At 37.3% G+C, this 27911-nt stretch overlaps 2 protein-coding genes across 3 annotated transcripts; one reads left to right on the top strand and one right to left on the bottom strand.

Moving 5' to 3' along the window:
- Window positions 1-812: 812 nt before the first annotated feature.
- Mlc-c (Myosin light chain cytoplasmic) lies at window positions 813-16503 on the bottom strand. Of its 2 annotated transcripts, XM_071589726.1 has the most exons (5): window positions 16353-16503; window positions 16241-16268; window positions 11313-11453; window positions 9026-9190; window positions 813-1574 (listed from the first exon to the last, which is right to left on the bottom strand). In XM_071589726.1, exons 1-5 carry the CDS (start codon window positions 16353-16355, stop codon window positions 1468-1470), a joined length of 444 nt encoding a protein of 147 aa, XP_071445827.1. In that variant the 5' UTR covers window positions 16356-16503; the 3' UTR covers window positions 813-1467. The 2 variants fall into 2 exon arrangements, with proteins under 2 accessions (XP_071445827.1, XP_071445818.1); XM_071589717.1 differs by lacking the exons at window positions 16241-16268; window positions 16353-16503 and adding an exon at window positions 15978-16158.
- A 98-nt stretch (window positions 16504-16601) lies between these two features.
- Window positions 16602-23798, top strand: Bap55 (Brahma associated protein 55kD). Its single transcript, XM_071589704.1, has 5 exons — window positions 16602-17110; window positions 17210-17539; window positions 17634-17804; window positions 18005-18268; window positions 23306-23798. The coding sequence occupies exons 1-5, from the start codon at window positions 16775-16777 to the stop codon at window positions 23519-23521; spliced, it is 1317 nt and encodes a 438-aa protein (XP_071445805.1). The 5' UTR covers window positions 16602-16774; the 3' UTR covers window positions 23522-23798.
- Window positions 23799-27911: the final 4113 nt, after the last annotated feature.

The following is a 27911-nucleotide window of genomic DNA, read 5'->3' as shown; positions in this document are numbered from 1 at the left end:
ACATCCCTTCACCCAAAAGGCTATTACTAAAGTCACATCCTGGGAACAAACTCCAATTACTAAATAAAAAAATGATTATAACGAAAAACAATCCCATTAAAATTAATTTTACCACTCTTTTTTTATGTGATTTTTCGGGTACCAGGTCTTCCTGGAAAACCATAACCAGCACAGGGAAAGGAACTGGCCCCCCTACCCTGATGTGTGAATATTCACACGCCGTATAGGGCTTAGTACTGGGTGATCTCTACCATCACCTACTAAACCGACCTTCGGGTTGGTTACTGTGTTTATGGTTTTTATTTGGTGAATTTTTGAGAAGAATAATTCATTTTCCAAAATAAAGTCAGTAGTAAACCTAAAATTAAAAAAGTGCTATTTTATTTATTGCTTTTATAAATACACAAACATATATGGATGAGTAAATGTAATGATAAGTACCAATTTATCATTGACTATGTCAAGTTTAATCATTGCAAGTTGAAGAAAACAGGAAAAGTAGTAGCATAAAAGAATTCAAGTGTTGTTTCAGAAACTGTGTGCATTTGCACTTGGCATATGTTTTGCAGAATAAGATCAGTGCAGCAGTTTTCCCACAGCTAAATTCAATCCTAACTTTCTCTTCCTGCTCTACTTATTTTTAAAGGACATTGGCAATAATACTTTAGCCCTCCTCCCAGGTTTTATGTCACTGCATTAACAATTCATGTTAGCACTAGGCATTTCTGAAACAATGTATACCCATTCCATCCACAAAGTCAAACCAGATTTTAAAGTCTAAAATAAGAAAAAGGAATGCATCTTGCAGGAAATATTGTTACACAAAATTTTATTCCAAATGAAATCATAATTACAGTTGAAAAATGAAATACACTTTTCAGAGCCAATCCTTAAGGCATCGTACAATGAACTTCAAAATTTTATGGAGATCAGGTTAAAATGAATGCACAACTCCCATGCCCAATTGAGATTTTAATCAAGTTGAATTATGGCTTTCTTTCTTTAATTTCTAAAAGCACTTAAGGTGCATTAATTTTTTATGGGATACCCTTAAATTTGGTTAAGTACTTGATGCATAAGGGCTATAAATACACGACTGAGGGACATTAAAAGAAAAAATATCACTCAAAGCCAAGGTGATAAGGGCATATGGAACAAATAAAGAATATATGATAACTTTTTTTAAAGAATTGCAGCTCAATAGTAATGTAATGTGTGGCCTAACTTACATAGACTTTTAAGATATAGTTTATTAACATTAAAAATACTCTGACAGCTCAACCACCCTCGACCATCCTACCAAACTCTTCACAAGGAACATCTCCTGGAAATAATGTTAAATAATAGGTAGAAATCTCATTAAAATTAAATATTTGAAATTCCAAAGGCAACCTATTATACAAAACAGGTTTCTTGGGGAATAGGTAATATTTTGAAAACATGATTATAATACATTTAAAACATTGTTTAACCGCCCATGACCATCCTAACAAACTCTTCATAATGAACATTTCCTTGGGAGTCCTCTTGTCCTGCCATCAACTGCTCTACTTCTTCATCCGTAAGTTTCTCACCTGAAAGAATAATTATTTGCTAAAGATAACTTTCAAGATTCCATAAAATTTATTTTTAAAACTCTTTAAATGTAAGTCTTACTGATTTACCATCTGCTTTGTCGCAAATGACTTTCAAAATGAAGTTACTCAATACTATTTTATCGACATCCCACCAAATTAATAACTGAACATTTTATTGTTAACCCTAGTAGCATGCATTCAAACTTTTCATACCTATAAATTATTTTAATTCGATGGGCTTATCTATTATTATTCATAAAGTCACATACAGATACCATATGCTAATATGAAAGTGACTTGGTACAATCCAAAATTTTTCAGCATTAAAATATGCAACCATTACAGTAAATTTGAGTCGGATATCCTCAACTCGGAAGACAACAGAAGAAAGCTTGATGCATAGGAGATACAAGAGTTTGTCCAGCATTCCTCCAACAATGTTCAATTAGCTAATGAACAAGTGATTGCCTCCAATTCTCCTCTAATCTCTCTTTCACTACAATACCTATTTTATTAAATGCACAATTCCAACTAATAGATATACGAGGATTTTACTGTTTTCCTTAATCCCCCACCCAATATCTTGGACCTCTTTTCCATGGTCATTTAAATATACATCCCCCTTCATCTCTCCTCCCCAGGAAAACTATACCATTAATTGGGATTGTGACCACAGGGACAAGATGATAATGTAATGTTAAGACTCAAAGAGGACAATGCAACATGTTTTTCTCATTTGATGTGATATGCAAAATCTTTTCCTCTGAAACCCCACCCCTTCCTTCTCCCATCCAATAACAAAAACGCATTTTTTCCCCCAATTCTGTTGCCCTATGACCAAAAGTATATATGAGGGGTGACCCAAAAGTAAAGGGAGTTGGGCTGCAGTGGAGAGCGAGAGTGGGGGAAGCCTTTGTTCGGCCGGTCGTACGTCAGGCTCATGCCACCTGCATCAGTATGCGCAGCGCCATCGCTGGGACTGGATTGGTCCATCCATGAGAGCTGTTTGTAAAACAACTTCTTTTATTTTGGCAACAAACGTGATGGCGGATTATCAAGAGTAACGCACTGCAGTGAAATTTTGTTTCCTATTGGGGAAATTGGCCGTGGAAACTATTGTAATGCTCAAGACTGCTTATGGAGAAGCTGCCCTAAGCAAAATCAGAGTCTACCAGTGGTTTACACATTTTAAAAATAGTGAAATGTCAATTGAAGACCAACCCCATTCAGGCTGCCCTTCAACATCAAGAACTGACGAAAACGTCGACAAAATCAACGCTCGCATTCGTGAAGACCGTCGCAGAGCCATTGATCAACTCTGTGAGATGTCTGGAGTGTCATGGAGTTCAATTCAGAGGATTCTATCTGAAAATTTGTATATGAAAAGGGTGGCAGCTAAATTTGTCTTCAAAAATTTGAGCTTCAAAATCAGCTCGAAGAGGACCCTGATTTTTTTTCCAAGGTGATTACTGGTGATGAATCGTGGTGCTATGGATACGATCCTGAAACGAAGCAGCAATCAGGCCAATGGAAGACAGCTGGCTCTCCTTGCCCAAAAAAAGCTTGCCAAGTGAAATCAATAATCAAGAAAATGCTCATTTGTTTCTTCGATTGCAGAGGTATTGTGCACTCTGTGTTCGTTCCACCATCAAACTGTCAACCAGAAGATTTACATGGAGGTTTTGAAGAGATTGAGGGAGAGTATTCGGAAGAAAAGAGCAGATCTTTGGCGCACAGGTGACTGGTTCTTCCATCATGACAACGTGCCGGCTCATACCACACTGTCCGTGATGCAGTTTTTGACAAAAAACGGCATGACATTGATTGTCCACCCCCCCTACTCACCTGATTTAGCTCCCTGAGACTTCTTTTTGTTCCCCAGACTCATAAGGGACATGAAAGGAAAGCGTTTTGACACTGTGGAGGAGGTAAAAGAAAAATTGCTAGAAGGCCTGAAGGACATCCTGATAAATGAATTTAAGAAATGTTTTGAACAATGGAAGCATCGTTTGGAGAAGTGCATTGCAGTCAATGGGGAATACTTTGAAGGTGAACAAAATTTAATGGAAATATATTGAGAACTAAAGAATCTATAACAACATTCCTGTTATTTTTGGGTCCCCCCTCATATATGGAAGGTAAAGCTCAAAAAAGTACCTGATGATGATACTATGTATTGAAACCCTGGATGTAATATTAAAACATTAGGTGAAATCAACAAAGCTGCATTTTTCTTTCCAAAATAAAAATACGGTTCATTTTGGCTCCATTAGTTATTTATAACGTAGTAAAGTACTTTACTGGACTTAAACATTTGAAAGGACGACAAACAGAAAATTGCCTTTTAATATTCTTACAGAACATTCTTCCGTTTTATGTGGAACAGGTATACTGTGATATATCCTTTGAAACCCAAATATGTATGCATACACTATATCAGGATGGCAAAATTAGAGCTCTACACAGTTGGTTTCTAAGAAATATTTTGTACAAGTCCACCTTTTATCTATTGAATCTAATCGCTGATTTTTTTCTTATTTTTCTATGGAATGTAACTATTGGAGATTATTGGGAAGATTTATTCTCAAGTTCCTCTGAATTGCTTTCGGGGCAGTTTCGATGTTAAAACCCATCCATAAACAAGTGACTACCACTACTGAACACCTTGGACCTCACAGATTTTCCTAAGCTCTTTTCAGCATGTCTACCAATACCCTCATATCACAATGAGACCAGAGAACCAATAAGGTGACAAGTTCATGAAAGGTTCAGATTTTTTTGGGCTTAATATACAGAATGTAGCCATCATAGAGTATGAGTATTCATTTAAATGTATAACTGACTAAACAGTCATTTTTATTCATTTTTTGGAGTAAATATCGGTCAGCCCAGAAATTTGAAGATAGATTTGCACTCGTTTAATTAAGAAGTCATTTTTCTCTTTTTTTAATATTTAGCCCTAAGAGTGTCAAGGGCGAGTCATGATTTGATCTGTCTGATCAAGGACTACAGGACTAGAGAATCAGCAAGTAAGGTTAAAGGTTTCCAAAAACTCTTGATTGTAATAGGAGTGTTGAAATGAGTTACTTTGGCAATTTGCAGATTTATCTTCCTAGAGTACTTATGTCCTGCTGGGTAAAGGTCAAAATAACCTTAACTACTGCCATATTGGCCATGTATTAGTGTCACATCCATTGAAGCATCAACGTAAACTTAATGGATTCCCTCAGACCAAACCTTGAAGCAGTGAAATGACGCATATCCTTGACCACATGAAGTTTGCATTGAGGTACGGATCATAAAATGTGTAAAGATAAGGAAATAAAAGCTGGCTAATAGTGGCCTCTTAAGGTCCGCATGTAGTACTGTGAATTTTAATAGCAAATACCCGAGAAGCATATTCCATTCTACTGCATTTATGTATTTAAAGATGTGTCCCAAAAAATTAATTATTATGTAAAACATTTAAGTTAATTTCAATGAGAATGATTCATTTTAATTTTCAATCGAATCCGTACGAAACCTTTCACCAATTTGTTGGGTTTCCATATAGTCTGTTTCAGTTTACTTGATGAAATTAGGATTTACTTATTTTTAATTTGTTTTTCTGCCTTCCAGGTTATCGTGAATTTATTTTATCTTAACTTTAAAGCCAATATAAAGTCAAGTTTATTTGGTAATATTATTTTTCATACGTGTTCTCTAAATTATTCAAAAACTTTTTAGCACACAGGGTGGTGTTATTTACGGAAATAGCAAATGAAAAGTTCACTTGTTTAATAAATGAGCTAACATCCTGGAAAATCTGCAGTTTAATTTAATCAAATCCACAGATGTTTTGCTCCAGCATCATCTCCTCACAATTACTCTGAAGTTATATAAATTAAGTGAACTGAAAAATATAAATTAGTGAACACAATATTTTGAAAAATATCAATAACAATTAGGAATTGAATACCCATATTGACAGTGACAATACTGGAATTTATTATCACAGCAATCTTGGTTGGTTGAACCTTGCAGAGAAAGAAACCTACTCTCTACAGTCTCAAGGGAGCTAACCTTTGTTACATTCTTCCATGGACTGACTTTGGCAATCAAGTTTGGAAAATATGCACTAAGTTTTAAGTGAAAATGAGAAGAAGTGAAAGAAACTCAACTAGCTTCTTTCTAGCACATATAAAGCCATAGAAACAGCAACAAAAAATCTTTTACCTACAACTGAGCTTTATGGGAAATAATACTTGAAAAGTGCATTTTCATGCTTCGGAAATTAAATATCTAGGATTCCAATACAGTTTTCTAAGTGGGATAACCAGGAAGTTAGTTCTGAATGGCTATTATGAAAACATTTTTTACTCATAAACCATTTTATTGCCATTTGATTTGCACACGTAAAATTACTTTTCGACATACTATATGCCATTATTGAGGCACTTCTCATAGCAGGGTCTTAGTTATTGCATCCCTCCATCATACCAAGATGCCATTACAGAGCCATCCACATTTTAACAACTTGTTTGTCCTAATTTTCTTGGTCGAACAGCTGACATGCAAGGAAAAATTTCATGAGGGAATAAATTAAATTTGCTTGGAAATGTATTAATAAATGATACTGCAAACCAATATCTCTCCTTACAGGCTAATTTCTGAAAACAAATTCTACAAAAGTGAAAAGGCATAATTCCATCATTACCTAATGTCCTAAGCACTCGTGGATTTATCCCTGGTGTCTGTATCTGAACTTTAGGGGTTAATAAATTTTACATCATAGAATACTATTGTTTCATTATAATGATATGAGAAGCAGAATAGTGTTACCAAGTGTCCTTCAGAAAGTACAGAAAGTTTTCATATGGCACTCCCACCACCAATGACACTTTCCTGCTTCAGTCTGACTTTTAGCTATAAACCACCAAGGACATTTGTTGTTTCGTTGCGTGTCTTTGAAATGAACAATGAAATTGACGATTACTCCAAAGTGAAATACACAGAGTGATTTGCTCTCTCAACAGAAAAAATTTCCCGATTGAAATTTGCATGCAAATCAGAGAGGTTTACCGCAACGCAATGAACAAAGGTTATGTTAAAAAATGGTGCATCATGGCAGACAAACAAATGTTCATGACGAAGAACACTCGGGCCAACATCATTCAGTTGAGCCTGATGACCTCAAATCCAAGATCGAGAAAAAATTCAAGAAGATAAACGTTTCACGTTTGCATTTGTCTAACTTGAGATTTCAAGAACTATTCCTTATGATATTGTTATAAGGGATTTGGGCTTCAAAAAAATGGGTCCCGGGTGGGTGACCAGACGAACAAAAGCGATAGTGAATGACAGCTGCATCAACATTTCTCAGTCACTACAAATAGGATTCTTGCCATGGACTCTTGATGCAGGATCACAAAAGCGTCTGAATCGAAATTTTCAAACAATGTTTGACACGTTTTACACCCATCTAGGAGATAATTTCCACATATCCTATTCCACTGTTAAAATATGATATGCCCATTCAGATGAAATTCCTGCAGCTTCAGCAATTTCTTGCACTTTCAGTCGGCTATCCTCAATGACCATTTTATGCACTTTTGTAATAATTTTTGGAGTAGCGGCACATTTTGGCCGACCACTATGCAGATCATCATCTAAGCTGTTGCGACCAAACTTGAACTCGTTTGTTCACTTGGCAACATTTGAATATGAAGGACCAGAGCCCCCCCCAGGGTGTTCTCAAAGTCAGCATGAATTTCTTTTGCCTTCATACCTTTCTTTATGAAGTATTTAATCACTGCTCAAATCTCAATTTTTTCCATCTTCACAAATCACTACACAGGAACAAAAATAGAGAGGCGTAAGCATCACAGATCTCTTCCCAGAGCACAGACACGTTACTTGTTTACTCATTAGAAAAACAAGGTCCACTACAACAGCCACATATCACATGGCGAATCAAATACTTTTAGATTTGGATAATATAACTGAAACTTGAGGTTTATTTTTTTTATTTCATTCAAGCTTTTGACTGCATCAATCATCAGCCACTCTTGTATAAACTGAAATGCTATGGTATAAGAGGCACACCCTACAAATGGATTGAATCAAATCTAAGTGAACGTCATCAGCAAGTAGAGATCTCAAGAAATAGCTCCAAATTTATGTCTCGAGTAGTAACACTCGGTGTTCCCCCGAGTTCAGTATTTGGCTCTATTTTATTTTTAATTGATATTAATGATGAATAAAATGATTAACTAGATAAGCTTAAGCCTGTTAAGGGAATAGACCCATTATTGAATACTGACAATACCAATATTATTGTGCCAGTCTCCTCAGTAGACAATTTGACAAAAGGGGAGCTGAAGTAACCCAGATTTCAATAAATGGTGTCATCTTAACTTCCTAAAACCCTATTTAAATAAGTCCACCCTGATTTATTTCACCATTAAAAACAACGTTTCCGCAACAATCTCAGTACATGCAGCACGTGTAAGTATTCCTAAAAATTCCAGTGCCCAATTCCTCGGAGTTACCCCGCATAAAAACATGTCCTGGGAGGAACACATTTCTAAATTACGCAGAAAGTTAAGTTACTTATACTTCCTCATAAGAAATTTTATATATTCTGTAAATTTAGAGGACCTTCTATCAATTTACTATGGTGAATTTTATTCTCATGTTACTTTTAGTATCATCTTCTGGTGTTCCTCTCGCCATATTGGCAGAATCTTCAAAATCTTAAAGAGGATTATACGTATTATGAGCAATGCTCCTTGTGATGCACTATGTAAACCTCTCTTCAAAAGACTTGGTTCATTACCAGTGCCTTGCATATAAATAAATATTTATTGTCATCTTGCATGGAAAGGGTAATATTTCTCAGTACAGGTCCAACTGCAATTAACATAGTCACTATACAAGGGCCTGTAATGACTTACACCATCCAGTTGTCAGAACACACAATACTGCTCATGGACCCAATGCAACGGGCTTAAGGTTATTCAATTAACTTCCACATGAAATCAAATATGAGCAAAAGTACCTGTTGTCAAGAAACTCTTCAACCTATTAAAAAAAAATATGCCCTATTCTGTAAATGAATTTCTAGAATTGCCTCTATACCAATTCTGACTTAACCAAATAATATATAAATATAGTAGTATATTGATATGCATACAGATGTTTGTACATTTACAGTATTTTTTCTAAAATTGCGAAGTTCACATCAGACATGTCCTACATTTGTGTACGTGTGAATATACAACAAATTTCCCGACAAATAAATGCATTATTATCATTAAGGATAACCTATTACTATGTGGAAAACTCATTGTGACCCCACTGACAACTGGTGGTGATTCCGATAACCTCTCAAAACTACCATTGTATTATTGTTCAAATTGTATTTTAATTCTCCTTAAACGAAATAAAATATACATCTACATATTTACCGAGAGTGGTAAGGAGATGTCTTAGCTCAGCAGAAGAAATGTATCCATTGCCATCCTTATCGAAGTGGCGGAGACCTTCAATGAAATCATCAGCTGTGTCATTACTGCGGTTTTTCAGGATAGCTTGGTAAATTGGTAGAAACACCTCGAAACTTATCCTTTCATCTGTAAAAAAAGAAAAGAAAATCAAAATCGCGGTTGATTTGTATGACGTTCATGGATGACCCATTTCTACTGTATATTACATAAAAACTCTTTAAAGCACACAATATTAAAATATCACAGCTGTAAAACTTTTACTTTTTTATCTTAACTGAGTAAATAGGTGCTCATCGACAGCAAGCGGCTTTGATGAAATAAATGAATACATGAAGAGAATCAACATATATAAATTAAAATGCTTTGGCCATGTTTTTCAAATCTATGACAAATACACCAATGGTAACAATATCATAACCCTGGTAAATATGCATCAAGTGCTGATAAAATTGCACTTAAAGGACTTGTTTAATTTTTTGAGCAAAACATAGAAACAGAACATGAACAGAAGAAGAGAGGTAGATTCTTCAGTCACCTTTTGGTACAGATGCCCTTGGTGCAACTTATCTGTTTCATATTTTAAGGTCAAAAAGACAATTGCTCCACATACAACATTTCTGTTTTCCTCATTTTTTTCAAATAAAGCAATCCTTTATGGGGTTTAACCTGGACCACTAAGGGTTGAGTTTCCATTTATTCTGGGGGTTTCTTATAGGGTTAGTTCTATTGTTATTTATAAGCAGGATTCCACCAGGTCAGGGTACATATTTGGTAGACCCAGGCATTACACATTGCTGTACTTCTAAGCCTTGAACTAGAGAGAAAATGCCCACAAACCATTAACTACTTATTACAACAATTCTTTTTTTAGCTCTGCATATTTTCTAATGCCTTTAATTTCATCCGACATCCTTGTTATTTTCCTCCCTTCCTTTCCCAAGATCCCCCCCCCTTTTTACCATCTTCACCAATCACTACCTTTCAGTATTGCCTGCATCCACTTGTCCTGCCTCCTTTGAATTTCTCCTCACAACCCTCTCTCTTCTCCTACCATGCCTAGAAGTTTGTTTTCCTTACTAACCATTCTTCTATGCCCTCGCACACTTTAAAGCCTCCAATTTATTATTATCCTCTATCCTCAACAAAGAAGTATACAGTCTAAACATCCAGTCCCAAGTTTAAAAAACCCTGAAAATGTCAGCCCATTCACCCAATAGTTTTGGTTGAGAATTTGTATCCTATCTTAACAATATTTATCCTTGGAGAGAATAGTATAGAATTCACTCTCTCTTAACTCTTCTAGTTCCTCCATGATAATTATTCATTGATCACCTCACTCTTGCTGATCTTCTAAGAAAGAATAATCTCACAAAAAATGAATAATTTGTTGAAAATCAAGTTGCTTAAATGAGAATGTTACTTCACTAAATAGTGATGGAACCTTCGGGGTACCCTTAGCTTCACCCAAGCTGCGTGGTATTTTGGGTATTAGGTCTTCCTGGGAAATCACAGGCAGCACAGAAAATAAAATGGCCCCTCTACCCTAGTGTAAGAATTTCACATGCCACTGATATACTAGTATTAGGTCAGCTCCACCCTCGAATATCCAAACAACCTTTGGGCAGATATTACTGTGGTTTGCTAATTAAAAGTTAACTATGTCTTCTTTATGACATTTTAACTATTTACATACGTGCAGATCTACATAAAAATGTATGTATTACAGCGTACTGTATATCCTACCAACTGATTGAAAGTTTGTGACTTGTATTTGTATTCTCGTTAGGATTTGTTTTCAAATCTTCCTATCACTTTCCAGATTACCTAGAAATCTATATTCTTATCCTTCCAAACAATCGGGTAGAGCTTTCCCCACTCCCATTTTCCCGACATGTTAAATGCCTTATAATTCCCAATGTTATGTATCAAACTTTCCTTTCATTGAAAACCACAATACTTGCTCTAATGTGTAACTCATTTTGCCATATCTTCTTATAAGTCACTCCACCCAATAACCAATCCCAATCATCATCTTCATTCTAAGGCATACTCTCAACCTAAGTACCCTGCCGACAGCCCTATTTATACCAGTTATCTCTTCATTTTCCAAATGTCACAGTGGCAAGTGGCACTAGTTGATGGTAGACCCTGAGCAGTTTCACAAATACAAACTATCCGAGTAAATACAATAAACAAATACCACAGCGTGAGCATATTTTATAGGTTAACAAGTGATACACAATCTTACCTGGTCTGTGCTGATGAGTGAATTTTTTGACATCAGACTCCGTGGGATTCTGGCCCAAGGCACGAAGGGCATCACCTATTTGGGTGACTTGTATCTTTCCATCTCCCCTATTATCAAAGAGTTGGAAGGCCTCCTGAAATTCTATAAAAGAGACAGATTGGTTTAAATTAAATGAAGTGACATTAAAATGCTCTTAATGATAGAACAGAATATTAATAAAATTACTGTTTATACTGGTTTTGAAATTAACAACAATAAAATCCATTCCTCTTCTCCAGGACCATGACAACAATTCTAAAATGCACATCATAGCTATTAGTTAATACTATTCCAATTCTCATCCTGTGAACTTAACTAAAGCAATAAATTTCAAGAGGGCCAATTTTTCATAAATAGTACAAAAATGTCAATCCGCTGAGTAGATCAAGGCATCACACCAAAAGGAGATAGAATGCATGCAAAATTAACCATTCATTTCCACTCTTGACTTTTCTAATCACCTAATAATAAAGGAGTTGCCAACCTTTCACCTCCAGAGGGCCACATTAGCCTCTAGGCACATATGTTGCGGACAATCAACTTTTATTCAGAATGTGAATTCATGTTAAAATCATTTTGAGGTACTCCTTCATATGTTTCTTCATCTGTATCAAATGAGAACACACAATAATTTATAAGGAAAATGGACTACTACCAAATGACTCACAAATATATGTGCTTCTGAATTTAGAGAAGATGCCCTGCAAATGCCTTTAGGCTCATACATTTGTCTAGCAGCCCTGAATTAAATTTCTAAGGTTGATTTTTTGTATCCCTCAGGGCATCTATAGCTTGTAGATCAACTAATGCTATCTAATAACAAGTGCTCTGTGCTACTTCAAATAGATTCTGAAAAATTTCCGTTGCATTTTTGTGGAAATCCCTGAATCTATCCTCAAATTCTAGCAAAAAATTCTCCTATTTTGCGCATTTTTCTAGTGCAGGTTGAGGAGCCAGTTTTCTGCCAAAATTTGGTCCAATGTAGCAAGAGAAATGCAAAACATTGTCTTCATTAAATTATTTCACCTTCTTGGTCTTCAAATGCTTTAGCTTCTACACCAACTACTTATGATGGCATTCATAGTCTCTTAGAATGAAGCTGAAACAATTTTTCTGCACCATACTACACCAACTCCATATTACAAGCGTTTAACGGATCATTATTTAACATCCTTACTCTAATGTCCTGGCCATCAATTCCCTTGTCCTATTGAAAGCTTCTTCACATGCAATCCTCCTCCTTGTGCCCCTACTATTTTGACAATTTTGGTTCGAAAATTCCAAGGGGGCCAAACTATTCCACCACCTCTTGTTTATGCAATCCTATTTTAACATTTACCGTAGCCTTCCTCTTGCTTTAAAACCTCATAACCTTTGTTTTGTTTTCAGCGATTCTCGTTCCATACCAACCACAGTGATCTTCTAAGGCTATCTTCATCACGCAAAAAATGATTACTGAATGGCTGCACAGGCATGAGGAAGTTAGAAAGAGATGGGAAAAAATGTGGAGGTAGACAGCTATTTTAGGCAGACAACTGTGCATAATACTTTTTCTGATATTTTTTTTTTAGATAATTAAGTCACCTGCAAGCCACCGCTAGGGGTATGGCAGGGTTAAATCTGCGAGGATAAATGGAAGAGAGGGCAAACAATGGGTCTTAGATCTGAATTCAAACTATTGTCAGTTTTTGGTAGCAATGTATTTGTGGTAGTTAAGAAGATGGTTGGGGGAATCTTAAGGATGGGAAGTTGATGGGATATATGGAGCGATTTGTTTACAGTAACTGTTTGGTGATGCTAGATTTTTCCAGTCCATTGTATTAAAATTGTTCTTTGAATCTCATGAGGCATTGAACCTTTTTTGTCCAGTACATGATTTTTTACGAGGGGAAATTTTTGGTGCATTCCAGATTTTTGCAGAGTTGGGGTACCTTCTTTGAAGTGGGAAAGCAGGCTATTTAAATTTAAATTTGTTTCAGAAATATATGGATATGCTATGCTGTTTACCCCTACCTTCCACCACACCACATCCCTACCCTGGCGATCAGACAGCCTCAACCAACATCGATCTAGCCCTGCATGTGTACAATTTCAAACATTCCAATGAGTGATTAAACCTCATAAGAGCTCTTTTCCTTATTTAATCCTCCCCATCCCACTCCTTGAATCTTCTCCCTTCACCATTTTTTGCCATTGAAAAACTTTCCAGAAATACTATTAATCTGACAGCAGTCTTACCATAGGACTCTACTTAGGTATATAGGTCTCTACTCAGTTCACAGATCACCAAAGAACTCTAATAAATCAGGAACTGAGGAAAATTTTGTCATAAAAAATTAGGAAATCCCCATTACAACAATGCTGGTAACAGAAGGACACATCAGTAGGAAAAAAATATATAATATCCTCAGAGCACTTATATATATGCTTCCTAAAAGATATGGAAGAATTAGGGGAAGGAAACTAAGGATACAAAACACAGAGGAATAAATTCATTGGGCATATGATGAGGAATGATACACTGGCAAAGGCAATTGCTGAGTATGAAGTGAACTGAAAAATTGGAATACAGTGAAACATGTAATGGGAGAGATGACCATATGATGAGATAAGCTGATGGGAATGTAAGTCAACCACTTCATTCTGAGGGATGAATGATGCACTCGATCTTCACTTACATAGATAGTTGAAAGATAATATAATAATTTTCAATGGCTAATAGCAACCATGACAATTCAATTCTTGAAAGTTTTCACAATTTATACGAGGCATTTCATCTTTCACCAAAAGTTGGTAGTTAAACATTGATTTACCTGCGCCATACTTTTAGCAGGGTCAATGGCGTAAACACAATTAGCATACAAGTCAAAATTCGTAGAAAAAACTCGCAGAAGGAAATGGAAATAATCGAATTTCACTGTGGTGACAGGATAAAATTACTTCCAAAATAATTATTACAAACGAATTTTAATATGGGGAGGAGCAAATATTGTATTTAACTTCATTAGTTTATTTTAAAATGCTTCTATCATTCCCAACAATTTGGCTTGTCACTTAATATCGTCGAAGAGAATGGTCTTCTCTTATCAGACCCTTCAACCATTTTTGTAAAATATAAACACATTTTGACGTAAAATCTGGTGCTTATCAGTCGTATTGCACATCGTTTCCTCTGGGGTCCCACTTGCAGAATCTCGTTTCGTTTAGAAAAAGTTTAGATGTTAGACTCGGGCCAGAAAATCGAAACGTCGGCCAGAATGGAGAGAGACATCCGGTAGATCCGAGAGGAATTTCCACCGTTCATAATTTTGACCACCCAGCATTTTTGCTATTACCCACTTCATATAGCGGGTAATAGTTTGCCTTTGCCACCACTACAAAAAACGTTACCATGGCCTTGATAGTTCCAATGAAACACTACCGTGACACAGATTTAGTGGCGATTCTGCATCATAATCGAGTGAAAACTTACAATTACGAAATAAAGAACTGGTAGACAATCTGGAGGCTGCGTGCTAAAAGAAGGGATAGGGAGTCCCACAAAAATGATCACTTAATCACCAAACCCATATTTCAAAATCACAATACATTGCCAAAATGGATTAAAAAATAAACTTCTTTTGAAGGTGATCTCATTACTCGCGGGTAATGGTTTTCAGGGGATGTTTGTGAATTATATGAATTATTAAACTAATTAACTTCTACCTTCACTAATGCGATCACATTCAACGTACGTTCAATAAAATACCTTTAAGCCATGTATTTGTTCAAAATTACAAATTCCATATTAAAGAGGCAATTACATTTTCATTCTAACATATGGCTACGACATACGGATTAAAACAATAATGGAAGAGAACGGATGGGAAAGTGTGAACAGTGCTGACATTTCATACACAGGAGATTTCATTGGCGTCAATTATCAATCTTCAATACCATATATGGTAATAATGTGCATGATAACTGAATAACACGAATAAAATAACTAATTTACATGCACTTGTTAAATGTTTAAGTAAATAAGAGAGTAAAACGCAAATATTCAAACAGCCGCCTCCAGATTTAGTTATCATTCCTTCTTGGGATCAAACTATATGCTTCGGACCGATATATTTTCTTACACGTCTTGTGAACACAGCTGCGTTGAAAATAGAAATAAATGTTTCGCGCACCTTACTACGAAAAAAGGAGCGAACGATGAAACTAAATAGCGGTTTACTTTTCTTCAACAGAACGTCATTCGCATATTTCCCCGAATGTCAGTCGTCGTGAAATTAATAATAATCCACAAAAAGAATATTAAATAAAAAGTTACCGAAAGATACAATATTACTCGCTTCATGAACGAAAATAATTATCACATTCCACGCCAAAAGCACGGATAAGATGCGTCACCAGCTATAGAACAATGATTCACTTATCTTAGAATAGATAATACCATAATGAATCAAAACTCGATGTTTTGCGAATGTTTACCACTCAGTAGTAATTAAAAGTTGATACTACAGCAAAATATATGATCGTCAGCCTGGCTTAACGCTTTGGCTCCTTGAAATTTTAAAACTAAACGTCCAAAAAGCAAACAAAGAATACTGCAGGAAAATCTACAAAACTACTTTAGCTTACCTTCCACAGAGGACATAATTTTGTTAGGAGCCTCGTACATCCTGTAAAAGTTTTCAGACTCGATGTTTATCTACTCTACACAACCCACCAACTACTCACAACAGATTCTACTGCGCCTATAGGTAATGCTACAAAAAGTCTTATTTGAGCTTTCAAACTATGACCAAATAAGGAAACTAAGCTCTCGTAGTCCCACCAATTGACTCATAACGAAAGGTCTGACCCCATTGAATGTAGACCAGATTTCTCCTGACGATACTCACCGGCCAGCTGGTCATCAGAGTAGGAAGCCTGTCACAATAGTAAAATTTTATTAGAAGATACTCCTTCATGCTAAAAATACACCAATAAACAATAATAAGACTGAAAAATTACCATTCCTTCGAGCAAGAAGTTTCAACGTCAACGATGACAACGCAGGTGCGATGTGAGAAATCACCCGGTACTGGCGCTTAAGCCGCCAACGCCCACAATAAAATTATTGAATAAAAGTGCTTATAGTTTGACTTTTTACACAAAAACAAACAAAAATTATCATTCCCCCATCGAATAAATTTATTTTCAATCAAAGTTTTTAATCATCGATATTTATTATTTAGGTGTAACAGGGAGCCATCTCTTGTCAAAATTTGGAATTATCTTACTGTCACCGTCAATTGTCGATGAACGGCTTCAGATCTGTTTCGCGCATGTAAACAGAACCGGCGTTCTGTGGAAAAGTTATTTTTTGTATTGTAAGTGGAAAGTTGTGAAAGCATAAGTGTTCATCTAATTATATTAATACCTTACCCGGCACAATGAGTGGATCAATGCTCTACGGAGGCGATGAAATTGGCGCCCTTGTGTTTGACGTAGGGCATTATTCTTTAAGAGTTGGTTATGCCCAAGAAGATTCGCCTAAGGCAGAAATACCTGCAGTCGTGGGTGTTGTGGACGAACCAAGCAATTCTACATCTTCCATTCGGTCTTCAGACGCAATGGATGTGGATGAGAAAAAGCCAGATACCACATCTCCCAGTTCCACCAAGAAATATTATATTGATACTACAACATTACATGTTCCACGTAAAGGAATGGAAGTAATAAGTTACATGAAAGATGGAATGATAGAAGATTGGGATTTATTCGAAAAGGTAGGTCATATCATATTTAAAACCGTGCTGTACTTAAGTCAATTGAATTACACGATGTACCCGCGTCTTTTTTTTATATCCAATGTAATTTCATTCAAGGTTTTGGATTACACATATTCAAAATGTATTCAGTCAGAGTCGGAATATCATCCTGTTTTAATGTCCGAAGCACCGTGGAATGTTAGATCCAAACGTGAGCGTCTCACAGAACTTATGTTTGAAAAGTACAACGTGCCTGCATTTTTCTTAGCCAAAAACGCAGTACTTGCAGCTTTTGCGAACGGGCGTGCTACAGCCCTTGTTGTAGACTCAGGAGCTACACATACTTCAGCAGTACCTGTCCAGGATGGTTATGTTCTAACTCAGGCAATTGTCAAATCCCCTCTTGGAGGAGACTATATTAGTATGCAATGCAAACAGCACTTGCAAGTACGTGTGATGCAGTAATATGATGAACAATTAACTTTTATTTAATGTTTATTAAATAGGGCTAGTAACTTATTGACTCATTATTTCATTAAAGGATAATGATATAGAAATAGTGCCTTCTTACTTGGTGGGCTCAAAAGAAGTTGTTAAGGAGCGCGAAAAGGCAAGGTGGACAAAACGTAAGAACCTACCTGAAGTCACCACAAGTTGGCATTCTTATGAAGTTAAGCGAGTGGTTCAGGATTTTCAAGCTAGTGTACTTCAAGTAAGTCATATTTTATGCTATAAAATTTACTTTATTTTTCCCAATCTTCCAATCGATCGATTTTAATATCAAAATATGTTGGGAAAATTTGTATGAATTAATGATTGTTGGTTTCACCGTGCATCACCTTGCATTTTTCAATGAAAGAAAAGCGTCTCGGCTCCTGGGATTACAAAAATCTTATCTTACTTGCAATTTAGGTACTTGAAACGCCATTCGATGAAAAGACTGCAAGTGCTATGCCTGCTGCCCATTATGAATTTCCATCTGGCTACCATCAAGATTTTGGAGCAGAAAGATTTAGAATACCAGAGGCATTGTTTGATCCTGGGGTAGTTGCAGCAGGAAATACTATGCTGGGAGTGGGACACATAGCTACAACTAGTGTGGGCATGTGTGATGTTGATGCACGACCTGCTCTTTATGCCTCTGTTGTTGTAACCGGTGGAAACTCATTCATTCAGGTAAAAGTGCAGCATAAGAGTACATTTTTTTATAAATTTTATGGGTAGTATCTTCAGGTTAAGGAATCAATTTTAATCCAACTCAAGCTTAAAAACCTCAATTTATTATTATTAAGTATTCTACCGGTTAAGGTAGGTTTCGGATGGACACAACTACCAAATATTTTGTTTCGCCTTACAAAACACAATCCAGCAACCTACTCTACATGAAGTCCTTCTTCATCTCCGTGTACTTCCATCCTCCCTTCATCCCGTCCCACATCTGTATCCTGTTCCTACCCTTTCCTCATTTGCCTAACATTCTCTCCTCTATTACAGTCTTCAACATCCCACTGGCAATCAATATGCTCTGTATCCACCTTTCCATCCTCATGATTTCTCCCCACAATCCCCTCCCATCCCCCGCCGTGGCTTGAGCATAATATGTTTTACTTTCTGTCCATTACACTTTCTCCATCTTGCATATAATAGAAGGCAATGCATACTTGGCATCATTCATTTTCATATGATTCGATGTGCTATGATTTTGTGTATTTGTGAAAATAATTATGTCTGTAACCTTCTTGTTGTTTTTTACGTCAGTGATGCTATATAATTTATGCTATTAACGGTGATCATTGATAAGGTTAACAATTTACATTTATCATGTTTTGATGAACTATGTTAGTAATTTAAAAACACTTATCACTCCCATGGACTACAACCTTGACATGGTGGAAGGACTTGTGCCCTCCAATGACCCCTAGAGCTTTGCCGGTGAGATTAATGATAATTGCTTGGGGTAGGGTCACCCATGCCAAATAGGTTGAAGGTTAGGAGCCAGACGAAAGGCAGTCTCTGCAGCGTCTGTTCCTCAGTGAGATGGCTGCAAAGGCATTTGACCCCATTGATGGGGTCACATTAAAAAAACACTATTGAGGGAGGCAATCTGAAGCCACTGCCATTATTATTCCCAAGACTTTGGTGCTAGGCAGTATAGAGAATATTAGTCCTGGCAACCACGGGACTTGGTCCAATCAGCCCTGTGTCATGCCCGGCAGTGGAAGAGGCAAGGCTTCTGTGGTCGTCATCTCAGGAAATTCTTGAAAAGGTAAACTTACAGCAATAGAACAGAAGACACAGAATAAGAAGACTGACTTTGTTAGAATAGGAACTTGGAATGTTGGGACAATGTTGAGGACAGGAAAATTAGGGAATAGAAAGCAAGATGTAGAAAGAGGAAATGGATATTTTAGGTCTATGTGAGGGGAGATGGAAGGAAATCGGGGATTACTTGATTATAGAGTAATCTGCAGTGGAGGGGACTAGAGCCAACGAGGGGTGCCATACATAACATTGAATGAAAAGGTAGGAAGAAATGTTGCCAACATAGAACAAGCAACAGATAGAATATTACTAGTAGTTATAAAAGGAGAACCGACGAACTTGGTCATTTTTCAGGTATACACATCACAGAGCAACAATAATGAGCAAGAGGTCGATAGGATATATGGTGAGTTAGATGACATAATCATGTATGTTGCTGCAGGAAAACATTTGATAGGGGTGGGGGATTGGAATGGGATGTTAGGCAAAGAAAGAAAGTGGTGATGAGGTATGGGGCTTGAGTTTAGGTATGAGGAATGACCATTAGGAGAAAGCAATTGAATTCTGCAAGAGACAGGGGTTAGTTATCACCAGCACTTGGTTTAGACACCACAAAAGGCATAGGTGTACATGAAAAATGCCAGGTGACTCAGAAAGGTATCATTTAGATTATATTATGATTAGGACCAGTAGGATCAATTTGCAGTTTTTCAGGAGTGGGTGTAGACTCGAATCACACTTGAGTTGTTATTAAGTGCAGCGTATGTTTCAAAAAGATAAGCTAGGGGCGGCGGGTTAGGAAAGGGAATGCAGAATCATCAAATGAATCGACTAGGAAGGAGTATCGGCAGGCTGTATAGGAAATCATGGATGAGGGTAAAGAGCTGAGTACTATAGACAAAAAACTGAAATACGTCAAAAAAGGGATGTTGAAAGCTGCAAAAGAAACTATGGGAATCATTAATCGAAAAAGGAGAAGGAAGCAATGGGTCACGGATGAGATGATTAGGAAGATAGATGAGAGAAGGACATGGCAGAATGTAAACAGAGTTAGGGAGAAATAAGTATTCAACAGATTCAGGCGAGATGTAGTGGAAGTTCGTCATTATGAGAAACAAATTTGCACTTTTCCACCGATTTATTGTGACATACAATGCATTTCAGTTCATCGAACCATCTTCAGGTACAAGACTAATAATTAATTTAGATGGGTTACAAAAAAAGCAAATGATGCATGGTGGTAGACGCATTTCAAGAATATGGAAAGTTTGCTGGGGTAGGATGAAATTGATGTGCTATACTAGAAGGTTAAATCACAATCGGGAAGTAAGAAGGGAAGATCTTTGTTAACAGTTAGAGATAAGCCGGGTATGATAATAGTTGAAACAGAAAAGATCCAAGAGAGATGGAAGAAATATTCAGAAGAACTGTATGGTAAAGAACTTAGGCCAACAAGGTGAGGCATAGAAAGAGAACATGACGTATATGAAGATAGCTTAGGCATATTCGACGATGAGATAGAAAGGTCATTAAAAGAGATGAAATCAAGTAAGGCCGTGGAGGTAGACAACATTCCTGCAGAACTGAGAGTTAATTACTGAGAGGTTTAGAAAAATATGGGAGGACGAGTCTACATATATGGGCTGATTTGTAGCATCTATGAGGAAGGAATCTGGCGGGAAGTTTTTGTGACATCATTGTTAGTTCCCATTCTGAAAAAGGTAAAGGCTACATCATGTGAGTACTACCGAACAATAAGTTTGATTTCCCATACATCAACAAAAGAATAGAAAGTAGGGCAAATGATTACTCAGGGGATGATCAGTTTGGGTGTAGGAAGGGTAGAGGCACGCGTGATGCCATTGCAGTAATGAGATCACTAATCAAGAGGAATATAGAATACAATCAGAACGTATTTGCCTGTTTCGTACATTTTGAAAAGGCTTTTTATGGAGTAAACTGGGAAAAACTAATGAGTATATTGCAGAAAATATGAGTAGTTTGGAGGCATACTATAGAAGACTGCATCCTATTGAGATCTGCAACCTATACATGTTTCAGACAGCGGAGGTATGAATGACTTATGAAAAGTCCAGATGGGGAGTTATAGGTAGTGGAGTAAGACAACATTGTCCACCATCGTCTGTGCTTTTCAACGTATACGAGGAAGAAATGCTAAAAGAGGCATGGTAAGAAATGGACATAGAATAAAATTCGGTGGAGAATCCATAAAATCAGTAAGTTTTGCAGATGATCGAGCTTTAGTTTGTCAATCAGTTAAGGCAGTGCCTTGGAAAGTGCATTGGAAAGCCAATGTGATAATTACGGGATTAGAACAAAGGTTAATTAAACAAAGGTCATGCAGTTTTCTAGGAAGAAGAAAGCAAAGCCTAAATTTTAAAAGAGAAGGTCAAAAACTAGAGCAGGTGGAACAGTGTACTTACCTTGAAAGTGTTCTGGGTCCAAATGGTCAAAGTAGGTGGGAGTTGATGACAGAGACTTTTAGTATGGATGTTAGGAAAAGGCTCATAAAAACCTTGAAATCGATTGTGGTTTTGTACAGCGTGGAAACATGATCATTTAAACAGGATGATAGGCATAGAATTGAGGTGTTTGAAATGTGGGCGTGGAGAAGGTGAAATGGACTGAACAGAAAACAAACAAGGAAGTGCTACATATGGTGAGGAAGGAGAGATTGTTGAGGGAAATCCAAAGGAGGTGAGAAAGATGGATTCAAAGCACTTTGATTGGTAATGGTATGTTGAAGACTGAGGGTAGAATCTTAGGCAAGCAAGGAAGGTGAGGAGTAGGGCAGGGATGTTAGACTAAGTGAAGGGAGGAAGGAAGTATACAGTATTTATGAGGGGTTTACTGTAAGGTTGTATGTTGGGTTGAGTTTGTTTAAGTGTGTCTAGGGAATTGTCACTGTACCATTTGGTCGCTTGTTTCCATCAAAAACCTACCTTAATTGGTAGAATACCATTAGTAATAGAAATCATATGCATTTGATGATAGTTAATCTTACATACTTTACATTCAAAGCATGTTGTTAAACAGTAAGGGATCTGTTGACTGGGTAAGTATTTAATTTGGTATGCTTTGACCATTGATTTGCGAGTTTTGTATATTAATCTTCCAAAGGTAGTAGCTTTACTTTCTGTATTTACAACCATGGTCATTACTAGTGTAAATAAGACCTTTTAAAATGAGGTATTCCTAGAAATACCCTCAAAAGTTATAGCTTGAGAGGTGTATACTGCAGAGAACTTATGTCCAATGTTGAGGGTCCTGGAGGTGATTAAAGTTGTTACTATTGGTAGTTTTCTGGTTCATACTCATATGTTACCAACAGCATCCTTCTGGTTAACATTAAAATTATTTGCTGAATTAAGAGTGTTAACATGTTTTCAAATTCAGAATTCTTAAATTTTTACTCTGAAATTTTATTTTTCTAATTTGCCAATTCTATTCAAACTTGGTTCGCCTCCTTGGAAAGTTACAAAAAAGAGATACTGTGCATAGATATATCAAATATGTTCCCTCTCCTAACCCATTATGACTATATCCCCTTAATTTATGTAATTTTATGGCTGCTGATATTTCTCCCCTAAATTTCCATTCTTACTTGTGAAATCCTCCAAGTAATAACCTAGTAAGTTTTTTATTGTACTATGTGTTGATTATACATTCTTGTGAAGGTGTTTCTTAAGACAGTGCTTATGGAACCTGCTTCATCTTATTCTAAAATGGAAATAACCAGTGAATTTCTGATATTATGTTTTATAGTTCTATTTTATTGAATGGATATTGATTATGGAAAATATAGGAGCCCTGCCAGACTGCTGAAATCAAATATTTCTGTGTGTTGGAGTATAAAAACTATTCATTTCCATTATGGAAATTTGTGAAGAAATGCATTGAATAATTAAGTTCAATCTCCTATCTTAACAGGGATTTCCTGATAGGTTAGGTCGAGATCTATCAGCCAGAGTACCAGCTTCAGTACGCCTCAAGACTATGAGTGCCAATGGTTGTGCAGAGAGAAGATTTGGGGCATGGATAGGAGGCTCCATACTTGCATCTGTTGGTTCCTTCCAACAAATGTGGGTTTCAAGCCAGGAGTACGACGAAGGTGGCAAGGGGCAGATAGAAAGGAAGTGCCCATGAAAAAGGTCTTCAAATGAACTGTCTTCTCCTAGCAACCACCTGGAACAGTTTCTGAGGAAAATTAACTCTGTATATGAGTGTTCTATCTTTGATTGCAGCCAATTGTGTTTTAGGCATATGGTGTCTTGCGTCGTGGTTCATTTTACGTAATTAGCTGTGATGTGTTATATAACGCCATCAGGACACATCCTATTACAATTATCAACTTGTTTTTAAGAAATGTCTTTAGCTGACCTGCTGTAAGTGAAAATATTAAAAACATACCAACATTTTCTCATCCAATATTCTTTTATATGTGCAAATTTAACTGTGTGGCCATCCTGTTTGTGTATTGAAATTCAAGTAGTACTTTATTTTAAGCAAAAGTTTGTAAAATTAGAGTTGGTATTTTGAGATATCTCAATTCTAACTGTTACTATATAATAGGAAAAGCAATTAGTACCACCAATCCAATTACACAAAAATATGATGATAGCTACAATGTGGTTACTTTGAAGGACTTTCGCTTGATGAATAAACACTTACAGGATGGATAGACTCACCCAGTACTACAAAATACTGGTGTCCTATGACAGGGATTGCCATTTTATGAGGGAATAATGATTGTTCCAAGAAATTGTGAATGGAGCAATCCTTGAAGTGTTGGTATTCATTAAGCATTAGTCTATAGGTATTGGTAGTTCATCGATGGACCGAGGTATGACACACTATTCCTAAATTTTAGCATGACAGAAAACATCCTTAAAAATCATTCCTTCGCTCAGCATTCTTCTTAATTCTCTAAATCCATCCAAAATGAAATTCTTAACTCCACTATTCCAGCATATTCCCCTCTACATGAGTTGTTCAATAAGTCCTTGGGAAAAATATAAAAACTTCATTTTGGGTCAAGTCTTTTATCTGACAACATTATCTTCTTTTAGCTCAATACACTTCCCAGCATTTCTCCAACTTTCCTCAAAAAAGGTATCAGTGTTGGCAATGACCTCCGTGCTCAACGTGACTCGCTTTCCGTAGAGCCATTTCTTTGTTTGGAAATATGAAAAATTACTTAATGCCAAATTTAGGGACAATTGCGGTCGTAGTAATAATTCAAAGTAATTTCTGCCATCAAAGCTGCACAGTGAGTCTTGGAAGTTTTTTTATTTGTCAAATGAGGATTTCTCCACTCAACTGGTGCAATACACACAATACTCTCCATTTATCATTTGTCCTTTTTGTGAGTAATTGATGTACATAATTTCAATTGCATCTCAAAAAACCATGGATATTACCTCATCGGCCAAATCCACCTTCTTCAGAGACAGATCATCTATAGAAATCAACTTTCAAATGTTCCTTTGTCTTTTGACTGTGGTAGATATATGTTTTTATTCAAGCAAAATTGAGACTGTAAGGTCCCTTCCTCCATTAAACCCTTTGTCAAGTACATAATAATAATAGTAAGAGGAAATATAAACCTATATAAAAAATGAATTGCAGCAAATGTAGATATCACAATTATAGGGGTGAAACTAGAGCAAGTAGAATCCTTCATCTACCTGGGCAGCAGCATATAGGATGGAAGAAATTCAAGCAAAGAATAGCCCAGGCTAGGAATGCATTCATGAAGAAGAGACGATTACTATGTTCAAAGAACCGAAGGCTGGGAACAAGGCAGCAATTTGTCAAAGACTTTTGTGTGGAGCATGGTGCTCTATGGTTCCAAGACTTGGAACATTGGAAAAGTGGACCAGTGAAGAATAGAAGCCTTTAAAACATGGTGCTAGAGGAGAATGCCGAAGATTAAATGGACAGACAAAGTAAGGAACCAGGAAGTATTTAGAAGAGGATGGGACCATATGGAGAACTCTATGGCAAAGAAGAAATAAATGGATTGGACACACATTGAGGCACAATGAATTGATTAGGAATATAATAGAAGGGAAGATTCCACAATGAAGACAAAGGACAAATTAAGAAGGATGTAAAACAGAGTAGGTATCAAGGATTGAGGGAATTAACAATGAATAGAGTAGAATGGAGGGCTGCAGTTAACCAATCGTAGGATTGAAATGATGATAAAAAAAAGCAAAAGAATGGTAAAGTCATATACAGGCTGCGGCGCTTAAATCCAGGCAATTGAGCATTTCCTCGCTCGGTTAGCGAAACCTTGCCCAGACTTCTCTGAAACATTATACTTAGCCACAATATTGTAAACAGTTGATCTGGGATACCAGAAGAATCGAACTATTTTGAAATATAACGCCCAGGGTGAACACTTTCAAAAATAGCGGCTCTCCAAATGTACTTCGCACTTGATTTCCACATTTTTCGGGCTGCGTCCGCGTATGTCGTTTAAAAGTACAACAGTTTCGCCAGCTATCCTGCTGGCGTCCTCAGGTCAAGGATGAAAAGAAGCTTGTTGTCCCGTCTTATATAGAAAAAATCCGGCGCCAATACCGGGAAATTTCTTGGCCAATCAGGGAACGTCCTCATATTTGCGCGGGATTCTCTGCATCGTTGAAGGAACGCTAACGATGTCAAAAGTCTCTCCTTCCTCGTTCTGAGCTTCTCGAATCTCCTTATCTTCCTGTGAATCTCCTCCCCGTAGAGGTGAGTAATGTTCGTTCGAAGGTTTCCGCGGCGATGAGTAGGTGATTTCCACATTTTTCGGGCTGCGTCCGCGTATGTCGTTTAAAAGTACAACAGTTTCGCCAGCTATCCTGCTGGCGTCCTCAGGTCAAGGATGAAAAGAAGCTTGTTGTCCCGTCTTATATAGAAAAAATCCGGCGCCAATACCGGGAAATTTCTTGGCCAATCAGGGAACGTCCTCATATTTGCGCGGGATTCTCTGCATCGTTGAAGGAACGCTAACGATGTCAAAAGTCTCTCCTTCCTCGTTCTGAGCTTCTCGAATCTCCTTATCTTCCTGTGAATCTCCTCCCCGTAGAGGTGAGTAATGTTCGTTCGAAGGTTTCCGCGGCGATGAGTAGGTGATTTCCACATTTTTCGGGCTGCGTCCGCGTATGTCGTTTAAAAGTACAACAGTTTCGCCAGCTATCCTGCTGGCGTCCTCAGGTCAAGGATGAAAAGAAGCTTGTTGTCCCGTCTTATATAGAAAAAATCCGGCGCCAATACCGGGAAATTTCTTGGCCAATCAGGGAACGTCCTCATATTTGCGCGGGATTCTCTGCATCGTTGAAGGAACGCTAACGATGTCAAAAGTCTCTCCTTCCTCGTTCTGAGCTTCTCGAATCTCCTTATCTTCCTGTGAATCTCCTCCCCGTAGAGGTGAGTAATGTTCGTTCGAAGGTTTCCGCGGCGATGAGTAGGTGATTTCCACATTTTTCGGGCTGCGTCCGCGTATGTCGTTTAAAAGTACAACAGTTTCGCCAGCTATCCTGCTGGCGTCCTCAGGTCAAGGATGAAAAGAAGCTTGTTGTCCCGTCTTATATAGAAAAAATCCGGCGCCAATACCGGGAAATTTCTTGGCCAATCAGGGAACGTCCTCATATTTGCGCGGGATTCTCTGCATCGTTGAAGGAACGCTAACGATGTCAAAAGTCTCTCCTTCCTCGTTCTGAGCTTCTCGAATCTCCTTATCTTCCTGTGAATCTCCTCCCCGTAGAGGTGAGTAATGTTCGTTCGAAGGTTTCCTGTTGTACTTTTAAACGACATACGCGGACGCAGCCCGAAAAATGTGGAAATCACCTACTCATCGCCGCGGAAACCTTCGAACGAACATTACTCACCTCTACGGGGAGGAGATTCACAGGAAGATAAGGAGATTCGAGAAGCTCAGAACGAGGAAGGAGAGACTTTTGACATCGTTAGCGTTCCTTCAACGATGCAGAGAATCCCGCGCAAATATGAGGACGTTCCCTGATTGGCCAAGAAATTTCCCGGTATTGGCGCCGGATTTTTTCTATATAAGACGGGACAACAAGCTTCTTTTCATCCTTGACCTGAGGACGCCAGCAGGATAGCTGGCGAAACTGTTGTACTTTTAAACGACATACGCGGACGCAGCCCGAAAAATGTGGAAATCACCTACTCATCGCCGCGGAAACCTTCGAACGAACAGTACTTCGCACTTGTATGTAACATCTCGACCATTTAGCGGTTATGACTATTTACTAGATGCCTATAGCTATCGAGAATGCCAATCGCAACCTCCAGCAGAACTACAATATGGTTGGAAATTCAAATTGAAATGTCTGGATTTAAGCGCCACACCCTGTATATAATAAAAGAAATAAGCCTGAGATAATTTTGCAGGAAAAACCCTTCGGAGTTCAGACATGTGGACCCTAGTAAAACCCACAAAGGAGGGTGTGAAAAACCTGCGAGATAATAACGTAAATAAAGTACAATGGATACATATACATCAGTGTGAGGTGCAGTTCAA

This window comes from Hetaerina americana, unplaced genomic scaffold (assembly GCF_022747635.1).
Source record: "Hetaerina americana unplaced genomic scaffold, ioHetAmer1.1.p SCAF_1, whole genome shotgun sequence".
NCBI classification, from domain to species: Eukaryota; Metazoa; Arthropoda; class Insecta; order Odonata; family Calopterygidae; genus Hetaerina; species Hetaerina americana.
The sequence above is the reverse complement of the archived record's forward strand: the minus strand, read 5'-3'. Positions and strand labels throughout refer to the sequence as shown.